Below are 27769 nucleotides of genomic sequence, written 5' to 3'. Positions count from 1 at the left end.
TGAAAGAAATAAGAAAGTGCAGCTCTCTTTCCCAGACACCTGTGAGCACTACTGGAGCAGCAGCGCCCTCCGTTGATGACAGATGAGAAGAAAAAGCTTACAGCACCTGGTATTCCCAGGCGGTCTCCCATCCAAGTACTAACCAGGCCCGACCCTGCTTAGCTTCCGAGATCAGACGAGATCGGGCGTGTTCAGGGTGGTATGGCCGTAAGCGAGAGAATAGGCAGCAAACAGCCTATTTAAAGATGCGCGCGGGCTCCTCCTATTCGTCGCTGTCTAACAGGTGAAGATCCCACTTTCATCCACTGCCATTCAGTGTGGAAAAGACACACGTCAAATATCACGGATGGCGTCATACTATCAGCCATATGTAATCTGTCTCCTATATTATTCCTCATCATCCCTATACAATGCCTTGAAATACTTCTTATCTCTGCTATATTTACTCTATCCCTATGTGTTGGCATTAGAATTATTTGTGCACAATACTCCATTCATTTTATTGTACAAAAAACAGCATCTTATATCCTTTGTGATGTGTAATGAACCGGATAAATATGTGTTTTTCATCCCTTAGTGGTTAGTAAATGTCAGTTCATAGATGTGCTTTGCTTTTCACCTTTAACTCCTGTTTAGCTGCTGATGACAGATGAGAAGAAAAAGCTTACAGCACCTGGTATTCCCAGGCGGTCTCCCATCCAAGTACTAACCAGGCCCGACCCTGCTTAGCTTCCGAGATCAGACGAGATCGGGCGTGTTCAGGGTGGTATGGCCGTAAGCGAGAGAAGAGGCAGCAAACAGCCTATTTAAAGATGCGCGCGGGCTCCTCCTATTCGTCGCTATCTAACAGGTGAAGATCCCACTGTCATCCACTGCCATTCAGTGTGGAAAAGACACACGTCACATATCACGGATGGCGTCATACTATCAGCCATATGTAATCTGTCTCCTATATTATTCCTCATCATCCCTATACAATGCCTTGAAATACTTCTTATCACTGCTATATTTACTCTATCCCTATGTGTTGGCATTAGAATTATTTGTGCACAATGCTCCATTCAATGTTTTGTGCAAAATATGTAATCTGCCTGGAATTAGTGGTTTTTCTTCTCCCACAGTCTGTGTGAAAGAAATAAGAAAGTGCAGCTCTCTTTCCCAGACACCTGTGAGCACTACTGGAGCAGCAGCGCCCTCCGTTGATGACAGATGAGAAGAAAAAGCTTACAGCACCTGGTATTCCCAGGCGGTCTCCCATCCAAGTACTAACCAGGCCCGACCCTGCTTAGCTTCCGAGATCAGACGAGATCGGGCGTGTTCAGGGTGGTATGGCCGTAAGCGAGAGAAGAGGCAGCAAACAGCCTATTTAAAGATGCGCGCGGGCTCCTCCTATTCGTCGCTGTCTAACAGGTGAAGATCCCACTGTCATCCACTGCCATTCAGTGTGGAAAAGACACACGTCAAATATCACGGATGGCGTCATACTATCAGCCATATGTAATCTGTCTCCTATATTATTCCTCATCATCCCTATACAATGCCTTGAAATACTTCTTATCTCTGCTATATTTACTCTATCCCTATGTGTTGGCATTAGAATTATTTGTGCACAATGCTCCATTCAATGTTTTGTGCAAAATATGTAATCTGCCTCGAATTAATCCTTTCTCTTCTCCCACAATCTGTGTGAAAGAAATAAGAAAGTGCAGCTCTCTTTCCCAGACACCTGTGAGCACTACTGGAGCAGCAGCGCCCTCCGTTGATGACAGATGAGAAGAAAAAGCTTACAGCACCTGGTATTCCCAGGCGGTCTCCCATCCAAGTACTAACCAGGCCCGACCCTGCTTAGCTTCCGAGATCAGACGAGATCGGGCGTGTTCAGGGTGGTATGGCCGTAAGCGAGAGAAGAGGCAGCAAACAGCCTATTTAAAGATGCGCGCAGGCTCCTCCTATTCGTCGCTGTCTTATGAATCAAGATCCCACTTTCATCCACTGCCATTCAGTGTGGAAAAGACACACGTCAAATATCACGGATGGCGTCATACTATCAGCCATATGTAATCTGCCTTCTATATTATTCCTCATCATCCCTATACAATGCATTGAAATACTCGTTATCTCTGCTATATTTACTCTATCCCTATGTGTTGGCATTATGATTATTTGTGCACAATACTCCATTCATTTTATTGTACAAAAAACAGCATCTTATATCCTTTGTGATCTGTAATGAACCGGATAAATATGTGTTTTTCATCCCTTAGTGGTTAGTAAATGTCAGTTCATAGATGTGCTTTGCTTTTCACCTTTAACTCCTGTTTAGCTGCTGATGACAGATGAGAAGAAAAAGCTTACAGCACCTGGTATTCCCAGGCGGTCTCCCATCCAAGTACTAACCAGGCCCGACCCTGCTTAGCTTCCGAGATCAGACGAGATCGGGCGTGTTCAGGGTGGTATGGCCGTAAGCGAGAGAAGAGGCAGCAAACAGCCTATTTAAAGATGCGCGCGGGCTCCTCCTATTCGTCGCTATCTAACAGGTGAAGATCCCACTGTCATCCACTGCCATTCAGTGTGGAAAAGACACACGTCACATATCACGGATGGCGTCATACTATCAGCCATATGTAATCTGTCTCCTATATTATTCCTCATCATCCCTATACAATGCCTTGAAATACTTCTTATCACTGCTATATTTACTCTATCCCTATGTGTTGGCATTAGAATTATTTGTGCACAATGCTCCATTCAATGTTTTGTGCAAAATATGTAATCTGCCTGGAATTAGTGGTTTTTCTTCTCCCACAGTGTGTGTGAAAGAAATAAGAAAGTGCAGCTCTCTTTCCCGCCTGTGAGCACTACTGGAGCAGCAGCGCCCTCCGTTGATGACAGATGAGAAGAAAAAGCTTACAGCACCTGGTATTCCCAGGCGGTCTCCCATCCAAGTACTAACCAGGCCCGACCCTGCTTAGCTTCCGAGATCAGACGAGATCGGGCGTGTTCAGGGTGGTATGGCCGTAAGCGAGAGAAGAGGCAGCAAACAGCCTATTTAAAGATGCGCGCGGGCTCCTCCTATTCGTCGCTGTCTTATGAATCAAGATCCCACTGTCATCCACTGCCATTCAGTGTGGAAAAGACACACGTCACATATCACGGATGGCGTCATACTATCAGCCATATGTAATCTGTCTCCTATATTATTCCTCATCATCCCTATACAATGCCTTGAAATACTTCTTATCTCTGCTATATTTACTCTATCCCTATGTGTTGGCATTAGAATTATTTGTGCACAATGCTCCATTCAATGTTTTGTGCAAAATATGTAATCTGCCTCGAATTAATCCTTTCTCTTCTCCCACAATCTGTGTGAAAGAAATAAGAAAGTGCAGCTCTCTTTCCCAGACACCTGTGAGCACTACTGGAGCAGCAGCGCCCTCCGTTGATGACAGATGAGAAGAAAAAGCTTACAGCACCTGGTATTCCCAGGCGGTCTCCCATCCAAGTACTAACCAGGCCCGACCCTGCTTAGCTTCCGAGATCAGACGAGATCGGGCGTGTTCAGGGTGGTATGGCCGTAAGCGAGAGAATAGGCAGCAAACAGCCTATTTAAAGATGCGCGCGGGCTCCTCCTATTCGTCGCTGTCTAACAGGTGAAGATCCCACTGTCATCCACTGCCATTCAGTGTGGAAAAGACACACGTCACATATCACGGATGGCGTCATACTATCAGCCATATGTAATCTGTCTCCTATATTATTCCTCATCATCCCTATACAATGCCTTGAAATACTTCTTATCACTGCTATATTTACTCTATCCCTATGTGTTGGCATTAGAATTATTTGTGCACAATGCTCCATTCAATGTTTTGTGCAAAATATGTAATCTGCCTGGAATTAGTGGTTTTTCTTCTCCCACAGTGTGTGTGAAAGAAATAAGAAAGTGCAGCTCTCTTTCCCGCCTGTGAGCACTACTGGAGCAGCAGCGCCCTCCGTTGATGACAGATGAGAAGAAAAAGCTTACAGCACCTGGTATTCCCAGGCGGTCTCCCATCCAAGTACTAACCAGGCCCGACCCTGCTTAGCTTCCGAGATCAGACGAGATCGGGCGTGTTCAGGGTGGTATGGCCGTAAGCGAGAGAAGAGGCAGCAAACAGCCTATTTAAAGATGCGCGCGGGCTCCTCCTATTCGTCGCTGTCTTATGAATCAAGATCCCACTTTCATCCACTGCCATTCAGTGTGGAAAAGACACACGTCAAATATCACGGATGGCGTCATACTATCAGCCATATGTAATCTGCCTTCTATATTATTCCTCATCATCCCTATACAATGCATTGAAATACTCGTTATCTCTGCTATATTTACTCTATCCCTATGTGTTGGCATTATGATTATTTGTGCACAATACTCCATTCATTTTATTGTACAAAAAACAGCATCTTATATCCTTTGTGATCTGTAATGAACCGGATAAATATGTGTTTTTCATCCCTTAGTGGTTAGTAAATGTCAGTTCATAGATGTGCTTTGCTTTTCACCTTTAACTCCTGTTTAGCTGCTGATGACAGATGAGAAGAAAAAGCTTACAGCACCTGGTATTCCCAGGCGGTCTCCCATCCAAGTACTAACCAGGCCCGACCCTGCTTAGCTTCCGAGATCAGACGAGATCGGGCGTGTTCAGGGTGGTATGGCCGTAAGCGAGAGAATAGGCAGCAAACAGCCTATTTAAAGATGCGCGCGGGCTCCTCCTATTCGTCGCTGTCTTATGAATCAAGATCCCACTGTCATCCACTGCCATTCAGTGTGGAAAAGACACACGTCACATATCACGGATGGCGTCATACTATCAGCCATATGTAATCTGTCTCCTATATTATTCCTCATCATCCCTATACAATGCCTTGAAATACTTCTTATCTCTGCTATATTTACTCTATCCCTATGTGTTGGCATTAGAATTATTTGTGCACAATGCTCCATTCAATGTTTTGTGCAAAATATGTAATCTGCCTCGAATTAATCCTTTCTCTTCTCCCACAATCTGTGTGAAAGAAATAAGAAAGTGCAGCTCTCTTTCCCAGACACCTGTGAGCACTACTGGAGCAGCAGCGCCCTCCGTTGATGACAGATGAGAAGAAAAAGCTTACAGCACCTGGTATTCCCAGGCGGTCTCCCATCCAAGTACTAACCAGGCCCGACCCTGCTTAGCTTCCGAGATCAGACGAGATCGGGCGTGTTCAGGGTGGTATGGCCGTAAGCGAGAGAATAGGCAGCAAACAGCCTATTTAAAGATGCGCGCGGGCTCCTCCTATTCGTCGCTGTCTAACAGGTGAAGATCCCACTGTCATCCACTGCCATTCAGTGTGGAAAAGACACACGTCACATATCACGGATGGCGTCATACTATCAGCCATATGTAATCTGTCTCCTATATTATTCCTCATCATCCCTATACAATGCCTTGAAATACTTCTTATCACTGCTATATTTACTCTATCCCTATGTGTTGGCATTAGAATTATTTGTGCACAATGCTCCATTCAATGTTTTGTGCAAAATATGTAATCTGCCTGGAATTAGTGGTTTTTCTTCTCCCACAGTGTGTGTGAAAGAAATAAGAAAGTGCAGCTCTCTTTCCCGCCTGTGAGCACTACTGGAGCAGCAGCGCCCTCCGTTGATGACAGATGAGAAGAAAAAGCTTACAGCACCTGGTATTCCCAGGCGGTCTCCCATCCAAGTACTAACCAGGCCCGACCCTGCTTAGCTTCCGAGATCAGACGAGATCGGGCGTGTTCAGGGTGGTATGGCCGTAAGCGAGAGAAGAGGCAGCAAACAGCCTATTTAAAGATGCGCGCGGGCTTCTCCTATTCGTCGCTGTCTTATGAATCAAGATCCCACTGTCATCCACTGCCATTCAGTGTGGAAAAGACACACGTCACATATCACGGATGGCGTCATACTATCAGCCATATGTAATCTGTCTCCTATATTATTCCTCATCATCCCTATACAATGCCTTGAAATACTTCTTATCTCTGCTATATTTACTCTATCCCTATGTGTTGGCATTAGAATTATTTGTGCACAATGCTCCATTCAATGTTTTGTGCAAAATATGTAATCTGCCTGGAATTAGTGGTTTTTCTTCTCCCACAGTCTGTGTGAAAGAAATAAGAAAGTGCAGCTCTCTTTCCCAGACACCTGTGAGCACTACTGGAGCAGCAGCGCCCTCCGTTGATGACAGATGAGAAGAAAAAGCTTACAGCACCTGGTATTCCCAGGCGGTCTCCCATCCAAGTACTAACCAGGCCCGACCCTGCTTAGCTTCCGAGATCAGACGAGATCGGGCGTGTTCAGGGTGGTATGGCCGTAAGCGAGAGAATAGGCAGCAAACAGCCTATTTAAAGATGCGCGCGGGCTCCTCCTATTCGTCGCTGTCTAACAGGTGAAGATCCCACTGTCATCCACTGCCATTCAGTGTGGAAAAGACACACGTCAAATATCACGGATGGCGTCATACTATCAGCCATATGTAATCTGTCTCCTATATTATTCCTCATCATCCCTATACAATGCCTTGAAATACTTCTTATCTCTGCTATATTTACTCTATCCCTATGTGTTGGCATTAGAATTATTTGTGCACAATACTCCATTCATTTTATTGTACAAAAAACAGCATCTTATATCCTTTGTGATGTGTAATGAACCGGATAAATATGTGTTTTTCATCCCTTAGTGGTTAGTAAATGTCAGTTCATAGATGTGCTTTGCTTTTCACCTTTAACTCCTGTTTAGCTGCTGATGACAGATGAGAAGAAAAAGCTTACAGCACCTGGTATTCCCAGGCGGTCTCCCATCCAAGTACTAACCAGGCCCGACCCTGCTTAGCTTCCGAGATCAGACGAGATCGGGCGTGTTCAGGGTGGTATGGCCGTAAGCGAGAGAAGAGGCAGCAAACAGCCTATTTAAAGATGCGCGCGGGCTCCTCCTATTCGTCGCTATCTAACAGGTGAAGATCCCACTGTCATCCACTGCCATTCAGTGTGGAAAAGACACACGTCACATATCACGGATGGCGTCATACTATCAGCCATATGTAATCTGTCTCCTATATTATTCCTCATCATCCCTATACAATGCCTTGAAATACTTCTTATCACTGCTATATTTACTCTATCCCTATGTGTTGGCATTAGAATTATTTGTGCACAATGCTCCATTCAATGTTTTGTGCAAAATATGTAATCTGCCTGGAATTAGTGGTTTTTCTTCTCCCACAGTGTGTGTGAAAGAAATAAGAAAGTGCAGCTCTCTTTCCCGCCTGTGAGCACTACTGGAGCAGCAGCGCCCTCCGTTGATGACAGATGAGAAGAAAAAGCTTACAGCACCTGGTATTCCCAGGCGGTCTCCCATCCAAGTACTAACCAGGCCCGACCCTGCTTAGCTTCCGAGATCAGACGAGATCGGGCGTGTTCAGGGTGGTATGGCCGTAAGCGAGAGAAGAGGCAGCAAACAGCCTATTTAAAGATGCGCGCAGGCTCCTCCTATTCGTCGCTGTCTTATGAATCAAGATCCCACTGTCATCCACTGCCATTCAGTGTGGAAAAGACACACGTCAAATATCACGGATGGCGTCATACTATCAGCCATATGTAATCTGCCTTCTATATTATTCCTCATCATCCCTATACAATGCATTGAAATACTCGTTATCTCTGCTATATTTACTCTATCCCTATGTGTTGGCATTATGATTATTTGTGCACAATACTCCATTCATTTTATTGTACAAAAAACAGCATCTTATATCCTTTGTGATCTGTAATGAACCGGATAAATATGTGTTTTTCATCCCTTAGTGGTTAGTAAATGTCAGTTCATAGATGTGCTTTGCTTTTCACCTTTAACTCCTGTTTAGCTGCTGATGACAGATGAGAAGAAAAAGCTTACAGCACCTGGTATTCCCAGGCGGTCTCCCATCCAAGTACTAACCAGGCCCGACCCTGCTTAGCTTCCGAGATCAGACGAGATCGGGCGTGTTCAGGGTGGTATGGCCGTAAGCGAGAGAAGAGGCAGCAAACAGCCTATTTAAAGATGCGCGCGGGCTCCTCCTATTCGTCGCTGTCTTATGAATCAAGATCCCACTGTCATCCACTGCCATTCAGTGTGGAAAAGACACACGTCACATATCACGGATGGCGTCATACTATCAGCCATATGTAATCTGTCTCCTATATTATTCCTCATCATCCCTATACAATGCCTTGAAATACTTCTTATCACTGCTATATTTACTCTATCCCTATGTGTTGGCATTAGAATTATTTGTGCACAATGCTCCATTCAATGTTTTGTGCAAAATATGTAATCTGCCTCGAATTAATCCTTTCTCTTCTCCCACAATCTGTGTGAAAGAAATAAGAAAGTGCAGCTCTCTTTCCCAGACACCTGTGAGCACTACTGGAGCAGCAGCGCCCTCCGTTGATGACAGATGAGAAGAAAAAGCTTACAGCACCTGGTATTCCCAGGCGGTCTCCCATCCAAGTACTAACCAGGCCCGACCCTGCTTAGCTTCCGAGATCAGACGAGATCGGGCGTGTTCAGGGTGGTATGGCCGTAAGCGAGAGAATAGGCAGCAAACAGCCTATTTAAAGATGCGCGCGGGCTCCTCCTATTCGTCGCTGTCTAACAGGTGAAGATCCCACTGTCATCCACTGCCATTCAGTGTGGAAAAGACACACGTCACATATCACGGATGGCGTCATACTATCAGCCATATGTAATCTGTCTCCTATATTATTCCTCATCATCCCTATACAATGCCTTGAAATACTTCTTATCACTGCTATATTTACTCTATCCCTATGTGTTGGCATTAGAATTATTTGTGCACAATGCTCCATTCAATGTTTTGTGCAAAATATGTAATCTGCCTGGAATTAGTGGTTTTTCTTCTCCCACAGTGTGTGTGAAAGAAATAAGAAAGTGCAGCTCTCTTTCCCGCCTGTGAGCACTACTGGAGCAGCAGCGCCCTCCGTTGATGACAGATGAGAAGAAAAAGCTTACAGCACCTGGTATTCCCAGGCGGTCTCCCATCCAAGTACTAACCAGGCCCGACCCTGCTTAGCTTCCGAGATCAGACGAGATCGGGCGTGTTCAGGGTGGTATGGCCGTAAGCGAGAGAAGAGGCAGCAAACAGCCTATTTAAAGATGCGCGCGGGCTCCTCCTATTCGTCGCTGTCTTATGAATCAAGATCCCACTGTCATCCACTGCCATTCAGTGTGGAAAAGACACACGTCACATATCACGGATGGCGTCATACTATCAGCCATATGTAATCTGTCTCCTATATTATTCCTCATCATCCCTATACAATGCCTTGAAATACTTCTTATCTCTGCTATATTTACTCTATCCCTATGTGTTGGCATTAGAATTATTTGTGCACAATGCTCCATTCAATGTTTTGTGCAAAATATGTAATCTGCCTGGAATTAGTGGTTTTTCTTCTCCCACAGTCTGTGTGAAAGAAATAAGAAAGTGCAGCTCTCTTTCCCAGACACCTGTGAGCACTACTGGAGCAGCAGCGCCCTCCGTTGATGACAGATGAGAAGAAAAAGCTTACAGCACCTGGTATTCCCAGGCGGTCTCCCATCCAAGTACTAACCAGGCCCGACCCTGCTTAGCTTCCGAGATCAGACGAGATCGGGCGTGTTCAGGGTGGTATGGCCGTAAGCGAGAGAATAGGCAGCAAACAGCCTATTTAAAGATGCGCGCGGGCTCCTCCTATTCGTCGCTGTCTAACAGGTGAAGATCCCACTGTCATCCACTGCCATTCAGTGTGGAAAAGACACACGTCAAATATCACGGATGGCGTCATACTATCAGCCATATGTAATCTGTCTCCTATATTATTCCTCATCATCCCTATACAATGCCTTGAAATACTTCTTATCTCTGCTATATTTACTCTATCCCTATGTGTTGGCATTAGAATTATTTGTGCACAATACTCCATTCATTTTATTGTACAAAAAACAGCATCTTATATCCTTTGTGATGTGTAATGAACCGGATAAATATGTGTTTTTCATCCCTTAGTGGTTAGTAAATGTCAGTTCATAGATGTGCTTTGCTTTTCACCTTTAACTCCTGTTTAGCTGCTGATGACAGATGAGAAGAAAAAGCTTACAGCACCTGGTATTCCCAGGCGGTCTCCCATCCAAGTACTAACCAGGCCCGACCCTGCTTAGCTTCCGAGATCAGACGAGATCGGGCGTGTTCAGGGTGGTATGGCCGTAAGCGAGAGAAGAGGCAGCAAACAGCCTATTTAAAGATGCGCGCGGGCTCCTCCTATTCGTCGCTATCTAACAGGTGAAGATCCCACTGTCATCCACTGCCATTCAGTGTGGAAAAGACACACGTCACATATCACGGATGGCGTCATACTATCAGCCATATGTAATCTGTCTCCTATATTATTCCTCATCATCCCTATACAATGCCTTGAAATACTTCTTATCACTGCTATATTTACTCTATCCCTATGTGTTGGCATTAGAATTATTTGTGCACAATGCTCCATTCAATGTTTTGTGCAAAATATGTAATCTGCCTGGAATTAGTGGTTTTTCTTCTCCCACAGTGTGTGTGAAAGAAATAAGAAAGTGCAGCTCTCTTTCCCGCCTGTGAGCACTACTGGAGCAGCAGCGCCCTCCGTTGATGACAGATGAGAAGAAAAAGCTTACAGCACCTGGTATTCCCAGGCGGTCTCCCATCCAAGTACTAACCAGGCCCGACCCTGCTTAGCTTCCGAGATCAGACGAGATCGGGCGTGTTCAGGGTGGTATGGCCGTAAGCGAGAGAAGAGGCAGCAAACAGCCTATTTAAAGATGCGCGCGGGCTCCTCCTATTCGTCGCTGTCTTATGAATCAAGATCCCACTGTCATCCACTGCCATTCAGTGTGGAAAAGACACACGTCACATATCACGGATGGCGTCATACTATCAGCCATATGTAATCTGTCTCCTATATTATTCCTCATCATCCCTATACAATGCCTTGAAATACTTCTTATCTCTGCTATATTTACTCTATCCCTATGTGTTGGCATTAGAATTATTTGTGCACAATGCTCCATTCAATGTTTTGTGCAAAATATGTAATCTGCCTCGAATTAATCCTTTCTCTTCTCCCACAATCTGTGTGAAAGAAATAAGAAAGTGCAGCTCTCTTTCCCAGACACCTGTGAGCACTACTGGAGCAGCAGCGCCCTCCGTTGATGACAGATGAGAAGAAAAAGCTTACAGCACCTGGTATTCCCAGGCGGTCTCCCATCCAAGTACTAACCAGGCCCGACCCTGCTTAGCTTCCGAGATCAGACGAGATCGGGCGTGTTCAGGGTGGTATGGCCGTAAGCGAGAGAAGAGGCAGCAAACAGCCTATTTAAAGATGCGCGCGGGCTCCTCCTATTCGTCGCTGTCTTATGAATCAAGATCCCACTTTCATCCACTGCCATTCAGTGTGGAAAAGACACACGTCAAATATCACGGATGGCGTCATACTATCAGCCATATGTAATCTGCCTTCTATATTATTCCTCATCATCCCTATACAATGCATTGAAATACTCGTTATCTCTGCTATATTTACTCTATCCCTATGTGTTGGCATTATGATTATTTGTGCACAATACTCCATTCATTTTATTGTACAAAAAACAGCATCTTATATCCTTTGTGATCTGTAATGAACCGGATAAATATGTGTTTTTCATCCCTTAGTGGTTAGTAAATGTCAGTTCATAGATGTGCTTTGCTTTTCACCTTTAACTCCTGTTTAGCTGCTGATGACAGATGAGAAGAAAAAGCTTACAGCACCTGGTATTCCCAGGCGGTCTCCCATCCAAGTACTAACCAGGCCCGACCCTGCTTAGCTTCCGAGATCAGACGAGATCGGGCGTGTTCAGGGTGGTATGGCCGTAAGCGAGAGAAGAGGCAGCAAACAGCCTATTTAAAGATGCGCGCGGGCTCCTCCTATTCGTCGCTGTCTTATGAATCAAGATCCCACTGTCATCCACTGCCATTCAGTGTGGAAAAGACACACGTCACATATCACGGATGGCGTCATACTATCAGCCATATGTAATCTGTCTCCTATATTATTCCTCATCATCCCTATACAATGCCTTGAAATACTTCTTATCTCTGCTATATTTACTCTATCCCTATGTGTTGGCATTAGAATTATTTGTGCACAATGCTCCATTCAATGTTTTGTGCAAAATATGTAATCTGCCTCGAATTAATCCTTTCTCTTCTCCCACAATCTGTGTGAAAGAAATAAGAAAGTGCAGCTCTCTTTCCCAGACACCTGTGAGCACTACTGGAGCAGCAGCGCCCTCCGTTGATGACAGATGAGAAGAAAAAGCTTACAGCACCTGGTATTCCCAGGCGGTCTCCCATCCAAGTACTAACCAGGCCCGACCCTGCTTAGCTTCCGAGATCAGACGAGATCGGGCGTGTTCAGGGTGGTATGGCCGTAAGCGAGAGAAGAGGCAGCAAACAGCCTATTTAAAGATGCGCGCGGGCTCCTCCTATTCGTCGCTGTCTTATGAATCAAGATCCCACTTTCATCCACTGCCATTCAGTGTGGAAAAGACACACGTCAAATATCACGGATGGCGTCATACTATCAGCCATATGTAATCTGTCTCCTATATTATTCCTCATCATCCCTATACAATGCATTGAAATACTCGTTATCTCTGCTATATTTACTCTATCCCTATGTGTTGGCATTATGATTATTTGTGCACAATACTCCATTCATTTTAATGTACAAAAAACAGCATCTTATATCCTTTGTGATCTGTAATGAACGGGATAAATATGTGTTTTTCATCACTTAGTGGTTAGTAAATGTCAGTTCATAGATGTGCTTTGCTTTTCACCTTTAACTCCTGTTTAGCTGCTGATGATGACAGATGAGAAGAAAAAGCTTACAGCACCTGGTATTCCCAGGCGGTCTCCCATCCAAGTACTAACCAGGCCCGACCCTGCTTAGCTTCCGAGATCAGACGAGATCGGGCGTGTTCAGGGTGGTATGGCCGTAAGCGAGAGAAGAGGCAGCAAACAGCCTATTTAAAGATGCGCGCAGGCTCCTCCTATTCGTCGCTGTCTAACAGGTGAAGATCCCACTGTCATCCACTGCCATTCAGTGTGGAAAAGACACACGTCAAATATCACGGATGGCGTCATACTATCAGCCATATTCAATCTGCCTTCTATATTATTCCTCATCATCCCTATACAATGCCTTGAAATACTTCTTATCTCTGCTATATTTACTCTATCCCTATGTGTTGGCATTAGAATTATTTGTGCACAATACTCCATTCAATGTTTTGTGCAAAATATGTAATCTGCCTCGAATTAATCCTTTCTCTTCTCCCACAGTCTGTGTGAAAGAAATAAGAAAGTGCAGCTCTCTTTCCCAGACACCTGTGAGTTTCACACGTGAAAGTGATATGAATAAAAATAGGCCTACTATTAATAATAATATTTGTTGTATCTAGTGCAGAAGCAGCTGTGGTTTGTGATAATGTGCAACAGCCAGATCTGTCCCTGTCTGCTGGTGAAGAAGACATCGAAGAGGATGCTTTACGACATGCACACAAAGAAAAAGACTTCATTTCTCTTCTTTTTATGTAATAAAATGTAATGTAATAAAAACTGTCTGTATGTTTTTCCTGCAGATACTGTCTCATATAAAAATAGATTCCTTGGATTTTTTCTTATCACATATATTTTTGAGATACTGAACACCTTTGCGCATAAAGATGACATTGAGGAACTTTTCAGAAAAGTAAGTTTTTCAAGTGTAAACTCTCTTCTGCATGTAAAATTTTCATATATAATAAGATACGATCTATCTAGTGGAAAGTAATATCAGCTGTGAGGCAAGAAGACCAAAGAGCAAGCAGTAATGATGTTCTTGTTTTATCTGCTTTGCTTAATGTCATACACTGTTTGTTTCAACCTCGCAGGTCATGCAACGCTTTGATGATGATTTCCCCTCTGTGACCAAAAACAAGATGCCTACCAAAGACAGATGCACTCTCCCAAACTGCTTCTACCTCTCCCCAGGCCTCTGAGACAGAATCCAACACAGACTTTGTAGCTACATTTCATTCATTCAAATTCATTCATTCATTCAGTTATTCTTGCAGTGCTTTCTGAGGAGCTACTTTGTGAATAGATAAACTATGCATTCTTTATTTTTATATATCTTACAGTGTGTAAGGCTTTTAATTAATGGAGCACAAACGTTGAAGAGTTTTATTTAATTTGTAGTCCTTGATTCAACAGGTTGCTTACTCAGATTGACTTTATTTTGAAGGAAAGAAAACAGGATATTAAATGATTTCCTTCACCTGGCTCCTTGTTCTTCCATCAAATTTTAAACTTCACCCACTCACAAAATTATGAAATGACTTTGATCTTCTATAACGCCACATCATGTAAAATGTGTATCATTTATTATCTGTTTTAAGCTTTTTAAAAGTTATGATACTAGACCACACTTCCATTAAGTCAGACACAATGTGCCTGAAAATGAAACATCTCTACAAGTTATACATTGTTAATTTCTCATCATTTAAATAAGTGGTGGTTTGGGCATTTATTAGACAGGGACTATATTGGAAATCCATTCCAGCATATATCGGATTAAGGTATGTGATAGCTGTGGTCATTCCTCTTGTCAGATCATGTTGTAATGGTATTGCATAAGTAAGTTAACTCAGCATAATTAACCTTTTTAGGATTTTTTAGTGTGACATATTGACTATGAATGGGCGTTTACTTGTGTTCTCGTTTTTATTCATGTCTGTCCAGATGTTTAACCACAAATGAAAATTTCACCATGCCATCTTTCAAGAGTCTATCTTTGCTGTTACAATACAGAACTCCAGATGTTTAGAAAATGTCTTGTTTTATGAATATCTGTACCTTTCCTGGTTAATATTATATATTAACAGGACTGATAACAGTTGGGTTAAGGCCTTTTCTTTTCAATATGCTTTTTCTTGGATTGTGAATGTCTGCTGTTGTGGGCTTGTTATTCTCTGTGACACAAGGTACATGACACCAAATAAACATGTTAGAAATATTACATAGTAAATGTTACATTCCCAACAAGAAGAGTATAAATGCAGTTTAGAGGAATAGCAGAAGCACACAATGCAGTTAAAAATGAAAAATGTTCTAATGTATCTGTTGATGTTGCTGCAGTGTGGCTGTGATTTGGCATCTACACATCTTCCATTTGGTCATGAAACCCCTCTAATATCAACTAATATCAAACCAGTGCTGCAGCTCACGTTACTGTGACAATGTGCTAAAAGCAACTTCTTCAACCTTGTGTGTGTGTGTGTGTGTTAATGGGGCCAAACAGGAACACACAACATCACCTCCTGAAAAAAGACACTCCACAGATCCTGTTTTTCAAGAATTGCAAATTTCGACCCTAGAAGATAATTAAAAACAAATAGATTGAGGAATAGAAGATATAGAGTATGAGGGCTTAATTGAGAAAAAAAAAAAGAATGCATTAGACAGGGTGTGATATGGTCCTGAGGTCTGCATTCAAGGGTTCAAATTCAAATTCACAATGCTTCCATTTTCATCATCAGTTATCACCACTACTTTTCTGCAGCTTTGTGTTCTTAGCAAAACATGCAAAGCTCTACAACAGACCTCAAAGCATACACGTGACATGAAGGTATGTAAATTATTAAACACATACAAAAACACACATAGCAGAAGAGCTCCTTTAAGGTGCATGACTGTATTAGAGAAAAGCATATTTTAAAAATTAAACTTATAAAATTTGAGTGCAGAGATGCATTTTGAGCTGTTTCTCTGCTCACACCATGATATTACAGCAAGTGAGAAGATTCCCTTTTGATTTGGAGCAATGACTCTTAATTGGCATCACTTTATTTCAGAGCACAACCAACAAACCGCAGCAACTGGTGTTATTTGATTAGTGCAACTTATATTAAAATATTGTTCCCTCATAACTTTGATGGAGGTAGTTTTCCTTGATGTAAACATCATACCCTCAACCAATAAGCATACACACTCATCCTTACTTGTTGGAAGGCTGCAGAATTTAATACGATTCAGTGATAGACAGTTCACGAGCAATGGCAGGTAAAATTTAAGTATTCATGATCTAAATACTTTGCAGGCACAATTTTCATGTTGTTTGAATGTTTCATATGATCTGTAATTCCTGCCAAATACTGTAAGAGTCATATTCTTTTATCTAGATAAGGAACTTGCTAGAGTGAGGGGGACATATGTGGAAAAGGTGTCGAAAGCACTTCTTAACTAGCTCCTGGACGACATTTTAGAAGATTCAATTTTCAATTCAATTTTATTTATATGGCGCCAAATCACAACAAAGGTCATCTTGGGGCACTTTTCACATAGACCGTACTCTTTAACTTACAGAGAAAGAGACCCAACAATTCCCCCATGAGCGAGCACTTGGCGACAGTGGTGAGGAAAAACTCCCCTTCAACGGGAAGAGACCTTAAGCAGAACCCGGCTCTAGGTGGGCGGCCGTCTGCTTTGACCGGTTGGGTTGAGAGAGAGAGAAGGGGGTGGGGCGGTGGAGACACAGAGAAGCAGAGCAACAACAGCAACAACTACAACAATTAAAGCTGCAAGCAGCGTTGAACGGGCCTTCGTGCCCTTGCGCACGTTGGGCCACAGCGCAATCGAAGGGCTTCTGTGATGGGCATGTAGATGTCTTTAGACCCTGACTGTTTTCAGACAGTGCAAGAAGGAGATAAACATGACTTCCTTAGTCCACTATTTTTCCCGCTGTTGGGGCTGCTTTACTGAAATTTCATAGGGGGCGCTATTCAGCCAGTTTGCATCACTGATGGAATATTGTCATGTACACGTGTTCAGGCCGGGAGTGTTATCAAACATGTAAAGTTTGGTGCAGATTGGAGCATTTAAAATAAAGTTATAGCAACTTCCTCTGTCATGGCGAAACATCAAATCTCAACGGTGTGAGGATGAGAATTTTCTGCAGGGTGAGACATAGCTGCCTTGCTCACACCTGTGTCATAAAAATCATGCAAGTTTTGTGCCCATTCACTTGAATTTCAATTAATAAATTGAAAACCCTTGATGAGTTTGTGTGTAAAACAAATTCATTTCCTAATTTTCATCAAGTCTACTTTTAGTAATGTAAAGACTTTTAACTTGGGATGCACGACATTAGATTTTTGCTGATATCCGATATGCCGATATTTCCAACTCATTGTGGCCGATTGCCGATGCCGATATATGCACATATTTTTACCAGCTGGCTGAGGAGGCTATTATGCATGCAAGCATAGATTATTCTATGATCAAGAAAGACAATATATGAAGGAAAAACTTAGGAAGACTGGAGTTCAGTAGCTCAGCATTTAAGTTCTCCCCTCATATAGGCTGTAGTCTTTCTTGATCATTAGAACAATATATGATTACATGTGTAATAGTCTCCTCAGCCAAGTGGAAAAAATATGTGCATATATGAACATCAGCAATTGGCAAAAATAACAGTCCAAAAAGTAATCGTGTTCAGAGTTACAGTGGCGTAACAAGAAAGAAAGAAACACACGAAAAACAATAGGGTCTTCGCCCTTTGGGCTCAGGCCCTAATAACAATAGATACATGACTAGCAACAACAGCAGGAACAGCTGTAGAAGGACAGGAGAATGACATTCCCACATCAGCATGGTCCATGGGGTTTCCTGAGATGAGAAGAAAGGCACAAAGAACTCTGGGGAAGAAGTCAAGTTAGTAACATGTTTTAATGGTACATGAATACATACAGATAGTTTGTTGAATGATTGGGAGACAGACTCAGTGCTTGAGGACAACAGTAACAAAGCAGACATGGCACGCACACTGTGTCAAGGCCGCACCCATCTCTGCTTTGCATTTTGAGGATTTCCTCTCTGAGACCAAAAGACAGATTCATTCTAACAAAACGCTTCTATCTCTTTTCAGGCCACTGAGACAGGTCGAGTGTTACATAATACAAAGTTTGTTTAACATTAAACATTATGATTGCAATGTTTTATAAGGAACTGCTTTGCTACTACAAAGTGTAGCCTTGAACTTTCTTTATACTTCATGAAAAAGTAATCAATATGCACTTTTTAAGCAGCTTTAGCAACAAATCACACACTGAGCAAGTGAAGCAAATAGTCATTATAGTTTGCATGAGATGAAAATATAGATGCACATACTGTTTTAACAATGCTCAACAGTTATGAGAAGGTCTATTCATATGCTAAACATCACATAAAAGTAGGAAAAAGAAATCTCCCTCTTCAGGTATGAAAAGCCCCCAAACAAATATATCTGGGTATTTAAATGCAGTATGTGTGGCCAGACAACACTAGAGTTGCATATGATTCTGTGTTCTTTGTTATTTGGGTGAAGTGAACCTTTAACCAGCAGTTTTGCAACATTTTGGCTTTCAAAATATGCTTTGAAAGTAACAATAGGCATGATTTATGTGTGGTTAGAATATGTGTTGTTCATCTTATATTTGATTGGTGTATTTTTATGGTTCATTTTTAATCCTTAATAGTACCCTGTTGTACTGATTTTTTAAAGTACGTTTATTGACGTAAGGCAGGAAACGGAGACCACCACCCAGTTTCCATTACGCACCATGGATGTATAAAAAGAACTCTCCTATCTTTATACATCCATATTACGCACCCACCAGACTACAGGAAGCTGGGGAGTTTTCATGCGCAATTTGCAGACTTCAGTTTAAATAATCCAGTGATCCAAGACTTGAGCGATGGCAGGTAAGAGTTCTCGGTCTAAATGCACTTAACAAGTAACATGACTTCAAAGTTGGCGGCAATGTGAAGGCGATCAGACAAAAACTTCCATAAACTAATATTTAACGTGTGTGGTCTGTGTTACGGAGGCGGTGAGGAGGATAGGGGTTAGAGATAATATTTCTTAAACTTTCTCACTTTTACAACGAATGTCTGTCAAAGAAAAGTCTTGATGACTCTGCATTTTGTTGAATATGCCACCTATATGCCCGCCTATTGCAAAAAGAAAGGGAAAGTAAAGAAAAGAAAACGAGATGAAATAAGAGAAACGCAACCTGTAATACTGTACAACTCTGTCATGAGGGAAGACAAAAACATTACTAGGAAGAGGGGAGGACATTTCTCTAAAGTTGATAACGTTAAAAGTAAAGTTAGGCTTTGCTGACGGCTTCCCGACTCATTTTGAAAAAGCCGAGAGCGAGAGAGAGAAAATTTAAAAAAAAAAAAATAGAATCATCATAGTTTTCATTTTTTTCCCCAAATGTTGTCATGTATGAAAAGCCCCAAAATGAACACTGTAAGCGGACTACTTGATTACTATAAGTGAATTATTTAAACAGCATTTATAGAGAAATGATTCTATCCCATTTTTTGATCCATGTAAGCAGTTTCCACCTTATATACATAAAACATACAGAAACAATGCTAACACTAATAACGGCTCAAAAAAGTAATGCATCACTCACATATCCACATATATTTACTCATCACTAATGTGCAATACACTTAAATGTGCAGTATATATTTGCAATATAGGCCTAATGTGTGTGTATATATATATATATATATATATATATGTACACACATATATGTATTTCATCTCTTTCTTATCTTTCTATTCTCTCTCTCTCTTTTAATACTTGTTATTATTTATGATGTTCTCTAATTGCAACTTGAGCTCTAGGAAGCCAAATTTCACTAATTCAGTGTTGCCGTACATGTGTCAATAAAAGCTCTTGAGTCTAACTAAGGCATGACTCATGATGATTTAATTACTGTGAGTTTATGTGATTAGTTCATGTTTAATGTATCATCAATGATCATTTAATCACAGTTGCTTCATACATTCATTTATCACATTTGTTTTATTATTATGTTTGTTTAATATTATTATAAATTGTGCTGAAATATGATCAAATGATTTCAGATGGTTTTCAGAATTTAAACATCCAAGCATCCTTTCATCACTGTCAGGATAAGTGACAACCCCATTTGTTAATTTTGGATATTACAGATGAACTGAAGGATTATCTGAACAATGCATTGTCATAAAGTTACCTGGTGAAAAGTTGATGTTTTTGTAAATATTTCTAATGTTCTGTCTGATTCATCATTAGCACCTTCTTTGAAACCACCGCAAGAGACAAGAATTTGAAATGTGTCATTCTTTTTTTCTTCATATTCCCTCTCCTAGACAAGGAGCTTTTCAAGATGAGGAATAAGTTTGTGGAGAACGTGAACAGAGAACTTATTAAGCAGCTCCTGGATGACCTTCTCAAGGATGGCGTTGTGAATCGCGGAGAGAAAAATTCAATACTTGAGGACAACACAAACACAGCAGACATGGCACGCTGCCTCATTGACACAGTGATGGGGAAAGGAGATGAAGCCAGCAGGAAGATGATTGCTCACCTTCAACACAGAGATTCTATGTTTTACAAAAACCTGTCCTCCGAGCAGAAGTCGTCAACCACACTCAAACCAACCGATGATCCGGTTAGTCATTCATAAAAGCATTATCAAATATGTCACATGGTCTTAACTGATAGATTTACCTTCAGCTATTTGCCAGTAGTGGAAACATCAGGGAAAAAAATTAGTTTTGATGCAAAACTAATCAACATTAAGATGGTTTCTTGTGCATCATTTATCGAGAAATAAAATGTTTTTCTTTGAGCTTAATTTTCTTTATTAAAGTCTACTAAGTAGCTATAGTAAATTTTTTCCTGCAAATGATTATAACAATTTTTTGTTTAACTTTCTTTGTGTAAATTTCCATTTTTCAGCCCTACCTTGTGACTGAAGAATCCATCAGGAGTCGTGTGGCCCTGCTCATCACCAACATAGAATTTACTCATTTAAAAAACAGAAATGGAGCAGAGAAAGACGAGCAGAATATGGAGAACCTACTTAAAAAGTTGGGATACGAGGTGGTGAAACACACAGATCTCACTGGAAAGGTGCTTTCTCATGTTAGTGTTAATCTGTAGTTAATCTGTTTGTCTGGTTGATTGAGTGATACAGTAACTGGTATCTGACTTTTATGTGTTCTCGCAGGAGATTGATGATGCTGTAATTAAGTTCTCCAGACATCCAAAACTCAAAGAGACAGACAGTGTGTTTGTGGTTATCATGTCTCACGGGGAAATGAGAGCTGTCTGCGGTGTCAACTATAAAAAGGGGCAACCGGATGAAAAACAAGACAAATTCCCCATTGATAACATTTACAAACACTTGGGGACAGAGGAATGTCCAGCGCTGCTGAACAAACCCAAGATCATCATCATCCAGGCCTGCAGAGGAGGTGATTCTCATCTGTTCTCACATATACACCAAACATCAACATAGTTTCCGTCAGGACACAGTCGATTGTGTATTTGAATATGAAAATCTGAAAGATGCTGCAAAAAAACTCTGACTCTCTGAAAAAAAGTCCTCTAATGTCTTATTTGTTGTCTTTAAATGATGAGGCTCATATACACTGTATTTAAAGTATGTCACATGTATTTCAGGAAACGATGGATCTGTGCTTGTTAGTGATAGTGCAGAAGCAGCTGTGGTTTGTGATAATGTGGAGCAGCCAGGTCTGTCCTTGTCTGCTGGTGAAGAAGACATCCAGGATGATGCTTTGCGACGTGCACACAAAGAAAAAGACTTCATTTCTCTTCTTTCTTGCGCTCCTGGTGAGTCTGTCTGAAATATTATCAGATCTCATTCTAAAGCTCAGGAACATAAACATCAATAATCTGCATTGATAACAGCTAAGGGTAGTAACCTTATGTAATAAAAACTGTCTGTATGTTTTTCCTGTAGATACTGTCTCATATAGACATCCAAATGAAGGGTCTTTTCTTATCCAGTACATTGTTGAGGTGTTCAACAACTTCTGGCGTGAAAAGCACATTGAGGAACTTTTCAGAAAAGTAAGTGGAAAGTAATATCAGCTCTCAGGCAACAAGACCAAAGAGAAAGCAGTCATGATGATCTTGTTTTATTTGATTGCTTAATGTCATACACTGTTTGTTTCAACCTCACAGGTGATGCGACGCTTTGAAGATCTTTTAGTCCGCACCGAGAGAGGTCAAGATACACAGATGCCAATCAAAGACAGATGCAGTTTAACAAGACACTTCTACCTCAGGCCACTGAGTCAGGCTTGAGTGTTGCTTAATGCAGTTTGTTTAACATTAAACATTATGATCGCAATGTTTTATAAGGAACTGCTTTGTTAATACAAAGTGTAGCCTTGAACTTTGTTTATACTGTATGAAAAAGTAATCTTGTCTGCTCCACAGTCAGCTGAGGCAATGTAATAAATGTGTGATGAAAATGATATGAAGAAAAATACTATTAAGAATCATATTTGTTGTATCTACGTGAAATAATCAATATGTACTCTTGGTGGTTAGTGGTGAAAACTTTCCTGGTGTACTGTATAACTGCTACTGATGAATTATTATGAATTACACACTGCTGTTTTTATCTGTTTTAATGGCTCCACCTGAAAATGATACTTTTAGCATTTGTTATGGTGATTTCAGTCTTTAATAGATTATAAGGAAAGACAGAGAATGGTTTGATATGTCTCTGAATTATCATTTATTCTGGTATCAGTGTATTTTGTCATTTAATCCATGATTTTCCTTTTTGTCTCCACCTAAACAAAATAAAACATTGATCTTTTAGATACAGTAAAAGGCTACTATTACTCTTTTTAACAAACTAAAAGCGCGCACACATTAAAGCAAAGTTAACAGTCTTAACAGCAAATAACACTCAGCACCACCAAGTGTGGCAATTAGTCATTATAGTCTGCATGAGATGAAAATATAGACATTATTGATGTAAAGCAGGAAACGGAGACCACCGCCCAGTGCTTATTACGCACCCACCAGACTACAGGAAGCTGGGGAGTTTCCATGCGCAATTTGCAGACTTCAGTTTAAATAATCCAGTGATCCAAGACTTGAGCGATGGCAGGTAAGAGTTCTCGGTCTAAATGCACTTTACAAGTAACATGACTTCAAAGTTGGCGGCAATGTGAAGGCGATCAGACAAAAACTTCCATAAACTAATATTTAACGTGTGTGGTCTGTGTTACGGAGGCGGTGAGGAGGATAGGGGTTAGAGATAATATTTCTTAAACTTTCTCACTTTTACAACGAATGTCTGTCAAAGAAAAGTCTTGAGTCTGCATTTTGTTGAATATGCCACCTGTAGGCTATGCCCCGCCTATTGCAAAAAGAAAGGGAAAGGAAAGAAAAGAAAACGAGATGAAATAATATGATGCAGCCTTTTTGTTTTTCGAAATGTCGATTAATATACTATGTTTCATATGTTACAATATGTTTTCTGTTCTATTCATGGCAAGTGTGCTTCAAGTCGACTACGTTTTTCGTTGAGAGAAAATGACTTTCTTTATCCCTTCATGATTTCAATGTGCACGCTGCACCGTCCTCCGGTAACCAGCAGGAGGCAGATGTTGAACCAGAATCAACTTTGAGAGAAATGCAACCTGTAATACTGTACAACTCTGTCATGAGGGAAGACAAAAACATTACTAGGAAGAGGGGAGGACATTTCTCTAAAGTTGATAACGTTAAAAGTAAAGTTAGGCTTTGCTGACGGCTTCCCGACTCATTTTGAAAAAGCCGAGAGCGAGAGAGAGAAAATTTAAAAAAAAAAAAATAGAATCATCATAGTTTTCATTTTTTTCCCCAAATGTTGTCATGTATGAAAAGCCCCAAAATGAACACTGTAAGCGGACTACTTGATTACTATAAGTGAATTATTTAAACAGCATTTATAGAGAAATGATTCTATCCCATTTTTTTTGATCCATATAAGCAGTTTCCACCTTATATACATAAAGCATACAGAAACAATGCTAACACTAATAACGGCTCAAAAAAGTAATGCATCACTCACATATCCACATATATTTACTCATCACTAATGTGCAATACACTTAAATGTGCAGTATATATTTGCAATATAGGCCTAATGTGTGTGTGTGTGTATATATATATATATGTACACACATATATGTATTTCATCTCTTTCTTATCTTTCTATTCTCTCTCTCTCTCTTTTAATACTTGTTATTATTTATGATGTTCTCTAATTGCAACTTGAGCTCTAGGAAGCCAAATTTCACTAATTCAGTGTTGCCGTACATGTGTCAATAAAAGCTCTTGAGTCTAACTAAGGCATGACTCATGATGATTTAATTACTGTGAGTTTATGTGATTAGTTCATGTTTAATGTATCATCAATGATCATTTAATCACAGTTGCTTCATACATTCATTTATCACATTTGTTTTATTATTATGTTTGTTTAATATTATTATAAATTGTGCTGAAATATGATCAAATGATTTCAGATGGTTTTCAGAATTTAAACATCCAAGCATCCTTTCATCACTGTCAGGATAAGTGACAACCCCATTTGTTAATTTTGGATATTACAGATGAACTGAAGGATTATCTGAACAATGCATTGTCATAAAGTTACCTGGTGAAAAGTTGATGTTTTTGTAAATATTTCTAATGTTCTGTCTGATTCATCATTAGCACCTTCTTTGAAACCACCGCAAGAGACAAGAATTTGAAATGTGTCATTCTTTTTTTCTTCATATTCCCTCTCCTAGACAAGGAGCTTTTCAAGATGAGGAGTAAGTTTGTGGAGAACGTGAACAGAGAACTTATTAAGCAGCTCCTGGATGACCTTCTCAAGGATGGCGTTGTGAATCGCGGAGAGAAAAATTCAATACTTGAGGACAACACAAACACAGCAGACATGGCACGCTGCCTCATTGACACAGTGATGGGGAAAGGAGATGAAGCCAGCAGGAAGATGATTGCTCACCTTCAACACAGAGATTCTATGTTTTATAAAAACCTGTCCTTGAAGTAGAGGTCGTCAACCACACTCAGACCAACCGATGATCAGGTTAGTCATTCATGAAAGCATTATCAGATATGTCACATGGTCTTAACTGATAGATTTACCTTCAGCTATTTGCCAGTAGTGGAAACATCAGGGGAAAAAATTAGTTTTGATGCAAAACTAATCAACATTAAGATGGTTTCTTGTGCATCATTTATCGAGAAATAAAATGTTTTTCTTTGAGCTTAATTTTCTTTATTAAAGTCTACTAAGTAGCTATAGTAAATTTTTTCCTGCAAATGATTATAACAATTTTTTGTTTAACTTTCCATTTTTCAGCCTTACCTTGTGACTGAAGAATCCATCAGGAGTCGTGTGGCCCTGCTAATCACCAACATAAAATTTACTCATTTAAACAACAGAAATGGAGCAGAGAAAGACGAGCAGAATATGGAGAACCTGCTTAAAGGGTTGGGATACGAGGTGGTGAAACACACAGACCTCACTGGAAAGGTGCTTTCTCATGTTAGTGTTAATCTGTAGTTAATCTGTTTGTCTGGTTGATTGAGTGATACAGTAACTGGTATCTGACTTTTATGTGTTCTCGCAGGAGATTGATGATGCTGTAATTAAGTTCTCCAAGCGTGAAAACTTTCCTGGTGTACTGTATAACTGATACCGATGAATTATTATGAATTACACACTGCTGTTTTTATCTGTTTTAATGGCTCCACCTGAAATGATACTTTTAGCATTTGTTATGGTGATTTCAGTCTTTAATAGATTGTAAGGAAAGACAGAGAATGGTTTGATATGTCTCTGAATTATCATTTATTCTTGTATCAGTGTATTTTGTCATTTAATCCATGATTTTCCTTTTTGTCTCCACCTAAACAAAATAAAACATTGATCTTTTAGATACAGTAAAAGGCTACTATTACTCTTTTTAACAAACTAAAAGCGCGCACACATTAAAGCATTAGTGGTGTAAAAACTTAAGAGTAAGGTTTGGTCTTCGCACCCACCAGACTACAGGGAGCTGGGGAGTTTCCATGCGCAATTTTCAGACTTCAATTTAAATAATCCAGTAATCTGAGATTTGAGTGATGGCAGGTAAGAGTTCTCGGTCTAAATGCACTTTGCAAGTAACATGACTTCAAAGTTGGCGGCAATGTGAAGGCGATCAGACAAAAACTTCTATAAACTGTGTTTACCGTGTCTGGTTTGTGTTATAGAGGCGCTGAGGAGGATAGGGGTTAGAGATAATATTTCTTAAACTTTTTCAGTTTTCAGTTTTCAGTTTTCCAACAAATGTTCAAAGAGCGCCGGTCAGCCCGGTTTTTATTAAAGTATCAGATTCTGACAAAGAAGCAGACATTAAATTAAAACATATATCACTTATGGTCTAATGATTTATGATGTGAAATTCTTTGGAGGCTTCTTTTCTACACTGTGTGAGGAGGAAGGGCACAAACCACAGCCAACCCTCCTCCCGCAATATAAAAGGGAAGTACTCATAGTTCACTATTAGTGTGTTTGACAACACATATACACACAAACCATGAAGAAATAGGTAACACTTTATAATATGAGTTAAAAAAAATGCATGATTCATGATGATTTAATGCATCATGGATTCTTGTGGCTCACTATTAATTACTGTGAGTTTGTGTGATTAGTTAATGCTTAATGGATCATCAATTATTTTCTACTTACAGTTATTTCAAGCATTCATTTATATTTATCACTTGAACATTTGTTCATTAACCTTATCATAAAGTGTTACTGAAAGATGATTAAATCACAAATTGATTTCAGATGGTTTTCAGAATTTAAACATCCAAGCATCCTTTCATCACTGTCAGGATAAGTGATAACCCCATTTGTTAATTTTGGATATTACAGATGAACTGAAGGATCAAGTGCTTTTTATGGGTTGAGAATATTTTCCAACTTAATACGCCATTTGAAGTCTGTTGGATTATCTCAACAATGTATTGTCAAAAAAATTAGCTGATGAAAAATTGATGTTTTTGTAAATAATGTTTAATAATGTGATGTTAAGTTATGGTCATCATTAGCACCTTCTTTGAAATCATCTCAAGAGAATAAAATATGTAATTTTTTTTAAAAAATTTGCTTCATATTCCCTCTTCTAGACAAGGAGCTTTTCAAGGTGAGGGTTAAGTTTGTGGAGAGGGCGAACGACGAACTTATTAATCAGCTCCTGGATGAACTTTTACATGATAGTATTGTGAATTACGGAGAGATAGACTCCATACTTGAGGAGAACATAACCACAACAGACAGGGCACGCTGCCTCATTGACATAGTGAGGAAGAAAGGAGATGAAGCCAGCAGGAAGATGATTGCTCACCTTCAACACAGACATCCTGCACTTTACAAAACCCTGGGTCCGTCTTCTGGTCAACCCGCTCAGCCAGGTGAGCTGATATATTTCAAAGGTGTAGTACACAAATAGAAGAACTTCATTTTGAACAGTGATGTTGTGTTTTGCCGTTGACAGCTGCAGAACCCCAGACAGAGCAGGAGTGGTCACCGACACTCATCCAAACAACTGAAGCATTCCTGAGGGAAAAATAATATAATAAAAGTGTTAGTTATTCATTTAAGCATTATCAAATATGTCACATGGTCTTAATTGACAGATTTACCTTCAGCTATTTGCCAGTCGTGGAAACATTATGGAAAAA

The 27769-nt window shown here is 40.5% G+C and overlaps 3 protein-coding genes and 24 non-coding genes across 27 annotated transcripts; 3 read left to right on the top strand and 24 right to left on the bottom strand.

Annotated features, from left to right (window-relative positions):
- Positions 1 to 94: 94 nt before the first annotated feature.
- On the bottom strand, positions 95 to 213 carry LOC121907869. The gene has a single exon (XR_006099109.1). It is a non-coding gene; the product is annotated as a 5S ribosomal RNA (ribosomal RNA).
- Positions 214 to 661: 448 nt separating this feature from the next.
- On the bottom strand, positions 662 to 780 carry LOC121907868. The gene has a single exon (XR_006099108.1). It is a non-coding gene; the product is annotated as a 5S ribosomal RNA (ribosomal RNA).
- A 441-nt stretch (positions 781 to 1221) lies between these two features.
- LOC121907867 lies at positions 1222 to 1340 on the bottom strand. The gene has a single exon (XR_006099107.1). It is a non-coding gene; the product is annotated as a 5S ribosomal RNA (ribosomal RNA).
- Positions 1341 to 1781: 441 nt separating this feature from the next.
- LOC121907866 lies at positions 1782 to 1900 on the bottom strand. Its single transcript, XR_006099106.1, has one exon. It is a non-coding gene; the product is annotated as a 5S ribosomal RNA (ribosomal RNA).
- A 448-nt stretch (positions 1901 to 2348) lies between these two features.
- LOC121907865 lies at positions 2349 to 2467 on the bottom strand. The gene has a single exon (XR_006099105.1). It is a non-coding gene; the product is annotated as a 5S ribosomal RNA (ribosomal RNA).
- A 437-nt stretch (positions 2468 to 2904) lies between these two features.
- Positions 2905 to 3023, bottom strand: LOC121907863. The gene has a single exon (XR_006099103.1). It is a non-coding gene; the product is annotated as a 5S ribosomal RNA (ribosomal RNA).
- Positions 3024 to 3464: 441 nt separating this feature from the next.
- LOC121907862 lies at positions 3465 to 3583 on the bottom strand. Its single transcript, XR_006099102.1, has one exon. It is a non-coding gene; the product is annotated as a 5S ribosomal RNA (ribosomal RNA).
- A 437-nt stretch (positions 3584 to 4020) lies between these two features.
- On the bottom strand, positions 4021 to 4139 carry LOC121907861. Its single transcript, XR_006099101.1, has one exon. It is a non-coding gene; the product is annotated as a 5S ribosomal RNA (ribosomal RNA).
- Positions 4140 to 4587: 448 nt separating this feature from the next.
- On the bottom strand, positions 4588 to 4706 carry LOC121907860. The gene has a single exon (XR_006099100.1). It is a non-coding gene; the product is annotated as a 5S ribosomal RNA (ribosomal RNA).
- Positions 4707 to 5147: 441 nt separating this feature from the next.
- Positions 5148 to 5266, bottom strand: LOC121907855. Its single transcript, XR_006099095.1, has one exon. It is a non-coding gene; the product is annotated as a 5S ribosomal RNA (ribosomal RNA).
- A 437-nt stretch (positions 5267 to 5703) lies between these two features.
- LOC121907849 lies at positions 5704 to 5822 on the bottom strand. Its single transcript, XR_006099091.1, has one exon. It is a non-coding gene; the product is annotated as a 5S ribosomal RNA (ribosomal RNA).
- Positions 5823 to 6263: 441 nt separating this feature from the next.
- Positions 6264 to 6382, bottom strand: LOC121907838. Its single transcript, XR_006099080.1, has one exon. It is a non-coding gene; the product is annotated as a 5S ribosomal RNA (ribosomal RNA).
- A 448-nt stretch (positions 6383 to 6830) lies between these two features.
- LOC121907827 lies at positions 6831 to 6949 on the bottom strand. The gene has a single exon (XR_006099069.1). It is a non-coding gene; the product is annotated as a 5S ribosomal RNA (ribosomal RNA).
- A 437-nt stretch (positions 6950 to 7386) lies between these two features.
- LOC121907815 lies at positions 7387 to 7505 on the bottom strand. The gene has a single exon (XR_006099058.1). It is a non-coding gene; the product is annotated as a 5S ribosomal RNA (ribosomal RNA).
- Positions 7506 to 7953: 448 nt separating this feature from the next.
- LOC121907803 lies at positions 7954 to 8072 on the bottom strand. The gene has a single exon (XR_006099047.1). It is a non-coding gene; the product is annotated as a 5S ribosomal RNA (ribosomal RNA).
- Positions 8073 to 8513: 441 nt separating this feature from the next.
- Positions 8514 to 8632, bottom strand: LOC121907791. Its single transcript, XR_006099035.1, has one exon. It is a non-coding gene; the product is annotated as a 5S ribosomal RNA (ribosomal RNA).
- A 437-nt stretch (positions 8633 to 9069) lies between these two features.
- Positions 9070 to 9188, bottom strand: LOC121907779. Its single transcript, XR_006099024.1, has one exon. It is a non-coding gene; the product is annotated as a 5S ribosomal RNA (ribosomal RNA).
- A 441-nt stretch (positions 9189 to 9629) lies between these two features.
- On the bottom strand, positions 9630 to 9748 carry LOC121907768. The gene has a single exon (XR_006099013.1). It is a non-coding gene; the product is annotated as a 5S ribosomal RNA (ribosomal RNA).
- Positions 9749 to 10196: 448 nt separating this feature from the next.
- Positions 10197 to 10315, bottom strand: LOC121907756. The gene has a single exon (XR_006099002.1). It is a non-coding gene; the product is annotated as a 5S ribosomal RNA (ribosomal RNA).
- Positions 10316 to 10752: 437 nt separating this feature from the next.
- On the bottom strand, positions 10753 to 10871 carry LOC121907745. Its single transcript, XR_006098991.1, has one exon. It is a non-coding gene; the product is annotated as a 5S ribosomal RNA (ribosomal RNA).
- A 441-nt stretch (positions 10872 to 11312) lies between these two features.
- On the bottom strand, positions 11313 to 11431 carry LOC121907734. The gene has a single exon (XR_006098980.1). It is a non-coding gene; the product is annotated as a 5S ribosomal RNA (ribosomal RNA).
- Positions 11432 to 11879: 448 nt separating this feature from the next.
- Positions 11880 to 11998, bottom strand: LOC121907723. The gene has a single exon (XR_006098969.1). It is a non-coding gene; the product is annotated as a 5S ribosomal RNA (ribosomal RNA).
- A 441-nt stretch (positions 11999 to 12439) lies between these two features.
- On the bottom strand, positions 12440 to 12558 carry LOC121907712. Its single transcript, XR_006098958.1, has one exon. It is a non-coding gene; the product is annotated as a 5S ribosomal RNA (ribosomal RNA).
- Positions 12559 to 13009: 451 nt separating this feature from the next.
- Positions 13010 to 13128, bottom strand: LOC121907701. The gene has a single exon (XR_006098947.1). It is a non-coding gene; the product is annotated as a 5S ribosomal RNA (ribosomal RNA).
- A 5662-nt stretch (positions 13129 to 18790) lies between these two features.
- On the top strand, positions 18791 to 22821 carry LOC121906735 (caspase a-like). Its single transcript, XM_042425772.1, has 7 exons — positions 18791 to 18908; positions 20359 to 20660; positions 20951 to 21124; positions 21222 to 21468; positions 21677 to 21847; positions 21978 to 22087; positions 22202 to 22821. The coding sequence occupies exons 1-7, from the start codon at positions 18902 to 18904 to the stop codon at positions 22322 to 22324; spliced, it is 1134 nt and encodes a 377-aa protein (XP_042281706.1). The 5' UTR covers positions 18791 to 18901; the 3' UTR covers positions 22325 to 22821.
- A 218-nt stretch (positions 22822 to 23039) lies between these two features.
- LOC121906582 (caspase-1-like) lies at positions 23040 to 25966 on the top strand. Its single transcript, XM_042425504.1, has 5 exons — positions 23040 to 23144; positions 24817 to 25078; positions 25172 to 25193; positions 25395 to 25568; positions 25666 to 25966. Exons 1-5 carry the CDS (start codon positions 23138 to 23140, stop codon positions 25729 to 25731), a joined length of 531 nt encoding a protein of 176 aa, XP_042281438.1. The 5' UTR covers positions 23040 to 23137; the 3' UTR covers positions 25732 to 25966.
- A 1244-nt stretch (positions 25967 to 27210) lies between these two features.
- Positions 27211 to 27659, top strand: LOC121906581 (caspase recruitment domain-containing protein 18-like; the record flags this gene model as incomplete). The annotated part of the gene is made up of 2 exons (XM_042425503.1): positions 27211 to 27499; positions 27583 to 27659. Coding segments are annotated over 2 exons (366 nt in total), but the record flags the coding sequence as incomplete, so codon positions are not given.
- Between the last annotated feature and the right edge of the window lie 110 nt (positions 27660 to 27769).

This window comes from Thunnus maccoyii, chromosome 11, assembly GCF_910596095.1.
Source record: "Thunnus maccoyii chromosome 11, fThuMac1.1, whole genome shotgun sequence".
In the NCBI taxonomy this organism is placed as follows: Eukaryota; Metazoa; Chordata; class Actinopteri; order Scombriformes; family Scombridae; genus Thunnus; species Thunnus maccoyii.
Note: the sequence above shows the minus strand (reverse complement) of the source record. Positions and strands in the feature narration are given on the sequence as shown.